Raw genomic sequence first — 7,654 nt, forward strand, 5'->3', positions numbered from 1 at the left:
TCATTTCACACAGCGTGATTGTGAATCGCAGACTGCTCCAGATATTTAGCATGCCAAATATTTCGCGGGCATCAGCGACGTGTCGGCGATTCGCTCAGATCGCGTCTTTGATCATTCACACTGCGTGATTGTCACTCGCGTGAACGAGCTACGATTTGCCTCCGATGTCGGGCATTTGTCGGCGATTTCACAAAACCTGTCGGCGAGTGAAAAATCGGGCTAAAATCGTGCAGTGTGAACTCTGCATAATTTCAACCAATATTTGCCAAGGATTTGATGGCTAATGATTATTATATTAAATAAATAAAACAGGTAACAAAACAAAACATACAAAATATTCCTGTTACTTTAAGATGTTACTTCATTACATAAATATAAATAAACAAACACACACATACACATATATATGCTAAAAGTACAAATATTTTACAAATACACACACTTATTGCATTTGAAATAACTGTTTTCTATGTGAATATATTGTAACTGTAAAATAATTTATTTCTGTGATCAAAGCTGAATTTTCAGCATTACTCCAGTCTTCAGTGTCACATGATCTTCAGAAATCATAATAATATGATGATTTGCTGCTAAAGAAACATTTCTTATTATTATCAATGTTGAAAACTGCTGTGCTGCCGAATATTTTTTGTGAAAATTCTCATACACTACCATTTAAAGGATTGGGATGAGCAAGATTTTAAAAAATTAATAATAATAATAATAATAATACTTGTATTCAGCAAGGATGCATTAAACTGATCCAAAGTGGTGGTAAAGATAATGTTACCAAATATTTCAGTTTCAAATAAATGCTGTTCTTTTGAACTTTCTATGCATTAAAGAATCCTGAAAAACATAATCCGGGTTATCACAAAAATACTGATAATTTCAACATTGATAATAATAAGAACCATTATTAATAACTGAGCACCAATATTATTTGAGAATAACTGAGCAGCAAATCAGCATATTAGAATGATTTCTGATCATGTGACACTGAATAATGATGCTGGAAATTCAGCTTTACATCAAAGCAATAAATTACACTTTAACATATATTCACATAGAAAACAAGTATTTTAAATTGTAATAATATTTCACAATATTACTGTTTTTACTGTATTGTTCATCAAATAAATGCAGCCTTGGTGAGCAGCAGAGACTTCTTTCAAAAACATAAAAAAATCGTAATTATTTCAAACTTTTGACCGGTAGTGTGTGCAAGTGCTTAGGTGTATGTCTGTATACAAGGCAAAAGCCCCACATAGGAATATTCGTACATAAATACGAATTATATACTACAGATGGACTACAGATCAAGGCAAAAGCCCTAAACACAAGGAGGAATCTTGGGTAATCCACTAACCTGTACGCTGCTGATGCCGGTCCCTGCTTACTGGAGGCAGGAAACACATGGTGCAGATAGTCGCTCAGTAGCTTCTCATTCACAATACCTGAAAAATACACATCAACAAAACTGAGTTCTTCCTGTAGATTTGATCAATAACCCATTTACAGTGGGTTTACTTAAATAAAATCTCTTTATAAGGACACACCTGTGACTTTGGGTTTGTCCGTGTCAGATGCCAGGCGATAGTTGCGTCGGGACAGGGCAGTGCCACCCTTTGAGCTCATACTGCTACTAGACAGATCAATTATAAATTATATTATATTTATTTTAAAAAAATCAGTGTTACAGCACTATAGATACAGTGCTAGAGGTTTAACATATTTATAGACCATGATAGTTACCATAGTAAATGATGCATATATCAAAGTAATATATCAAATAGTAATATATCAAAAACATGGTATGGTAGTACAAAAATATTTACGGTAGGCCTGCTTTCTGAGATGATTATGTTATGACTCGGAGTTCAAGCTGTCAATAATAACAATACAGATAAATGCTGACAAGCAGACTAGAAATCATTTTGACCCTACATACCGGAAATTATTTTGCCAACAGTCTTAAACTACAATAAAACCTGCAAACAACTTAAAATGTCAATGTTTACATGCTGTTGTCTGAGCAAACATATACAAACATTCACACAATGTAAACATAGTCTCTCTTTAGCCACTATCCCGCTAACACTATGGCATGAACAACATTAAGCATATGTTTATAACCGATATAAATATAATTTAATGACTGCCGGGGGTGTAAAATGCCCAACACATGTGCAAGAAAAACCATATTTAATGTGTTTCAGCCTCCGTGTTGAACACATATGACAGGCAGAGCTGCTATGATAACACGCAAAATCTAGCATGCGCAAATAAAGCGACGTTAACGCTTGTTGTTTGGTTAATTTTCCCTGCAGTACTCACTGATTTGGTGTGCTGTGTTTATTTGTGATCAGCAGATTTTGTTGTTGGGCTCTCCTCTTTAAATGTGTCTACAGTCACTGCCTTTAACTACAGAAATACAACAAGCGGCAGGATGGCCATGAAGAGATCAAATGGGCGGGGCTTGGTGGCCCGAAGGCCGGCTCTCATTGGTCAGATACGATGGGTTTATATAATAATTTTCTAATCTTATCTAGTCTCTGTCTGTTCTTGTGTCAGCATCTTTTATATTTTCTAATGCCGTTATTTATGTGTAAATTATTGTCCGGGATGCTGCTACAAGTATTTCTGAGACGGTTGACACGCGCTTTTTAGGATGGACCAATCAGAGACGTTTTACTTAAAACATCATAAAGAGTTCTGCAAGCGGTTTTGTACGTCAAGTGTTTATATAATTCAGTGTACAACATTCTCCTATAACACGAAAAGATTTCAATACGATGTATTAGGGGAAGCGGCATTATGAGCCATGAAGAGCCCCCTGCTGGAATTTAATAGTGTGACTCGTGGGAAACAGTTATTAGCAGTTCTTTTAACACATACTATTCACGGCTATGGAGCGCGTTTTAGGACAAAATACGTTTAGACATGAACGAATGCGGAACATAAAATCCATAAAAGACCACTGGGCTGCAAATGTTTTCGGATAACGTAACTGTTTCCTATGTGTATAATTCTCTAGGAGACGCTTGGGGGATAAAAAAGCCGAATCCTCAGACGAATTTGTCTTATTTGGAAACATTTGTGTGTTAAAAACGTATATTGAGTTAAATCTATTAATCATCCGTACCTGACATGCACATTAAAATTCGTTCCACTCTGCATTTGATTAAATTAGGAAATCATTAATCACAAGAGACTGTGATTGGCCCACCGTCAACAGCGGTGGGAAAAGTAACAGTTGTCACATGACTCTTCACCAATCGATTAATTTAAAATGCACAATAAAATGTTATGGAAAATTATGACATTTGGACGTATCATATCTATAAAGTTAGCAACAATATCTAGAATGATAAGAGCTGACCGCTTCAGATATTCATAACTGTAATAAACATGCATGCACATTGTAGCGAAATTTCGCATGCAAAAAAATCCATATTGTCAAGTGTAGCTGTGTATGAAACAGCTTAAACATAAGTCAGTTTTAACCAAGCACCTTGCAAAATCTGTGAAGGAAAAAATTTCACATGGACTGGATTTTGCTGGCAAAGTCAGTATAACAGTAGAATAACAGTAGATGACACCCATTTGGCAGAAACAAAGGTTGAAAGGCATCGTTTTCACATCTAAAAATACTGTAAGTTATATTTTAGGTATAGTTTTAGTCTGTAGTAATTATAATTAGATTTATATAAGCGTGTTATATAAGAAGTGTGTGTTAAATGTGAATGCATAACAACACTCATTCAATAATATGTGACCCTGGACCACAAAACCAGTCATAACTGCTCAACTATTGACTGTACTGGACTGTTTCGATCTGATTCAGAACATTAACTTTCCAACTCACACTCATGGTCATACACTTGATCTGGTCTGTACATCTGGTTTGAATAATATCTCCGTCAGTGGTCTGGCTATTCCTATCTCTGACCACAAGCTTATTATTTTTGATTTTACATTAATCTGTCCAGCCAAATGCACTGATAACATAACTATTTCATATCGTCATGTAAATGCTGTTGATACCAGTACATTCTCTGCTTCTGTTGCTTCCTCTGCTGTTCCTGAAGTTTTACATTTTACCTGTCCATCTATGATTTATGATATGTACCATTCTCTTATTTCTAACATCCTGGATGAGTATGCTCCAATTAGGACCAGGTCTGTTCCCATGTCTCACTCCTGTCCTTGGTTTAATGCAGAGCTTCGTGCTATGAAAGCAAAAAGCAGACAACTTGAACGTCTTTTTAGGAAAACGGGTTTAACTGTCCATTATCTTGTTTATTCTGATTACATCAAGAACTACAAAACTGCCTTGAATGCAGCCCGCTCTTCTTATATCTCCAGCATCATTAACAAAGCTAAAAATAGGCCTAAAGCACTATTTAGCATGGTAAACAAACTAATCCAGGCACCAAATCATAGTATCAGCCAACATGAATCTGAAGATTTGTGTTGTACTTTTTTGCACCACTTTCAGGGAAAGTTAGATGTTTTATGTGGGACTTTTGATGAGGAACCGACTATTTCTAATTGTGAGCAAACTCTCAGTGTTACAGCACTATAGATACAGTGCTAGAGGTTTAACATATTTATAGACCATGATAGTTACCATAGTAAATGATGCATATATCAAAGTAATATATCAAATAGTAATATATCAAAAACATGGTATGGTAGTACAAAAATATTTACGGTAGGCCTGCTTTCTGAGATGATTATGTTATGACTCGGAGTTCAAGCTGTCAATAATAACAATACAGATAAATGCTGACAAGCAGACTAGAAATCATTTTGACCCTACATACCGGAAATTATTTTGCCAACAGTCTTAAACTACAATAAAACCTGCAAACAACTTAAAATGTCAATGTTTACATGCTGTTGTCTGAGCAAACATATACAAACATTCACACAATGTAAACATAGTCTCTCTTTAGCCACTATCCCGCTAACACTATGGCATGAACAACATTAAGCATATGTTTATAACCGATATAAATATAATTTAATGACTGCCGGGGGTGTAAAATGCCCAACACATGTGCAAGAAAAACCATATTTAATGTGTTTCAGCCTCCGTGTTGAACACATATGACAGGCAGAGCTGCTATGATAACACGCAAAATCTAGCATGCGCAAATAAAGCGACGTTAACGCTTGTTGTTTGGTTAATTTTCCCTGCAGTACTCACTGATCTGGTGTGCTGTGTTTATTTGTGATCAGCAGATTTTGTTGTTGGGCTCTCCTCTTTAAATGTGTCTACAGTCACTGCCTTTAACTACAGAAATACAACAAGCGGCAGGATGGCCATGAAGAGATCAAATGGGCGGGGCTTGGTGGCCCGAAGGCCGGCTCTCATTGGTCAGATACGATGGGTTTATATAATAATTTTCTAATCTTATCTAGTCTCTGTCTGTTCTTGTGTCAGCATCTTTTATATTTTCTAATGCCGTTATTTATGTGTAAATTATTGTCCGGGATGCTGCTACAAGTATTTCTGAGACGGTTGACACGCGCTTTTTAGGATGGACCAATCAGAGACGTTTTACTTAAAACATCATAAAGAGTTCTGCAAGCGGTTTTGTACGTCAAGTGTTTATATAATTCAGTGTACAACATTCTCCTATAACACGAAAAGATTTCAATACGATGTATTAGGGGAAGCGGCATTATGAGCCATGAAGAGCCCCCTGCTGGAATTTAATAGTGTGACTCGTGGGAAACAGTTATTAGCAATTCTTTTAACACATACTATTCACGGCTATGGAGCGCGTTTTAGGACAAAATACGTTTAGACATGAACGAATGCGGAACATAAAATCCATAAAAGACCACTGGGCTGCAAATGTTTTCGGATAACGTAACTGTTTCCTATGTGTATAATTCTCTAGGAGACGCTTGGGGGATAAAAAAGCCGAATCCTCAGACGAATTTGTCTTATTTGGAAACATTTGTGTGTTAAAAACGTATATTGAGTTAAATCTATTAATCATCCGTACCTGACATGCACATTAAAATTCGTTCCACTCTGCATTTGATTAAATTAGGAAATCATTAATCACAAGAGACTGTGATTGGCCCACCGTCAACAGCGGTGGGAAAAGTAACAGTTGTCACATGACTCTTCACCAATCGATTAATTTAAAATGCACAATAAAATGTTATGGAAAATTATGACATTTGGACGTATCATATCTATAAAGTTAGCAACAATATCTAGAATGATAAGAGCTGACCGCTTCAGATATTCATAACTGTAATAAACATGCATGCACATTGTAGCGAAATTTCGCATGCAAAAAAATCCATATTGTCAAGTGTAGCTGTGTATGAAACAGCTTAAACATAAGTCAGTTTTAACCAAGCACCTTGCAAAATCTGTGAAGGAAAAAATTTCACATGGACTGGATTTTGCTGGCAAAGTCAGTATAACAGTAGAATAACAGTAGATGACACCCATTTGGCAGAAACAAAGGTTGAAAGGCATCGTTTTCACATCTAAAAATACTGTAAGTTATATTTTAGGTATAGTTTTAGTCTGTAGTAATTATAATTAGATTTATATAAGCGTGTTATATAAGAAGTGTGTGTTAAATGTGAATGCATAACAACACTCATTCAATAATATGTGACCCTGGACCACAAAACCAGTCATAACTGCTCAACTATTGACTGTACTGGACTGTTTCGATCTTATTCAGAACATTAACTTTCCAACTCACACTCATGGTCATACACTTGATCTGGTCTGTACATCTGGTTTGAATAATATCTCCGTCAGTGGTCTGGCTATTCCTATCTCTGACCACAAGCTTATTATTTTTGATTTTACATTAATCTGTCCAGCCAAATGCACTGATAACATAACTATTTCATATCGTCATGTAAATGCTGTTGATACCAGTACATTCTCTGCTTCTGTTGCTTCCTCTGCTGTTCCTGAAGTTTTACATTTTACCTGTCCATCTATGATTTATGATATGTACCATTCTCTTATTTCTAACATCCTGGATGAGTATGCTCCAATTAGGACCAGGTCTGTTCCCATGTCTCACTCCTGCTATGAAAGCAAAAAGCAGACAACTTGAACGTCTTTTTAGGAAAATGGGTTTAACAGTCCATTATCTTGTTTATTCTGATTACATCAAGAGCTACTAAACTGCCTTGAATGCAGCCCGCTCTTCTTATATCTCCAGCATCATTAACAAAGCTAAAAATAGGCCTAAAGCACTATTTAGCATGGTAAACAAACTAATCCAGGCACCAAATCATAGTATCAGCCAACATGAATCTGAAGATTTGTGTTGTACTTTTTTGCACCACTTTCAGGGAAAGTTAGATGTTTTATGTGGGACTTTTGATGAGGAACCGACTATTTCTAATTGTGAGCAAACTCAGTCTACCCAATCATTGACTACCTTTACCTTAACAAATCCATCTCTAATTGCTGATTTAATACAGAAATCGAATTCCTCTTCAAGCCGACTAGACCCTGCACCTACTTTTCTCCTGAAACACTGTATCCCTGTTATTTCTGCCCCAATCTCACACCTCATCAACATGTCTTTCATTTCTTCCACTGTTCCTATCTCACTCAAGACTGCTGCTGTTACTCCTATTCTCAAAAAAC

At 36.1% G+C, this 7,654-nt stretch overlaps 1 protein-coding gene across 4 annotated transcripts in view; it reads right to left on the minus strand.

Annotated features, from left to right (window-relative positions):
• Positions 1-2,430, minus strand: part of LOC107726274 (E3 ubiquitin-protein ligase RNF123-like) — a 188,741-nt gene extending 186,311 nt beyond the window's left edge. For 2 of the 4 annotated variants that reach the window (XM_016535807.1, XM_016535804.1), the window contains exons 1-3: positions 2,338-2,430; positions 1,560-1,645; positions 1,370-1,457 (exon numbers count right to left, since the gene is read on the minus strand). In XM_016535807.1, the coding sequence (XP_016391293.1) occupies positions 1,370-1,457; positions 1,560-1,638 (167 nt within the window). In that variant the 5' untranslated portion in view covers positions 1,639-1,645; positions 2,338-2,430. Of the gene's footprint in view, positions 1-1,369; positions 1,458-1,559; positions 1,659-2,337 lie in introns of all 4 variants that reach the window. The other 2 variants (XM_016535806.1, XM_016535805.1) reach the window with 2 other exon arrangements.
• Positions 2,431-7,654: the final 5,224 nt, after the last annotated feature.

This window comes from Sinocyclocheilus rhinocerous, unplaced genomic scaffold (genome assembly GCF_001515625.1).
Source record: "Sinocyclocheilus rhinocerous isolate Xijiao unplaced genomic scaffold, SAMN03320098_v1.1 scaffold1267, whole genome shotgun sequence".
In the NCBI taxonomy this organism is placed as follows: domain Eukaryota; kingdom Metazoa; phylum Chordata; class Actinopteri; order Cypriniformes; family Cyprinidae; genus Sinocyclocheilus; species Sinocyclocheilus rhinocerous.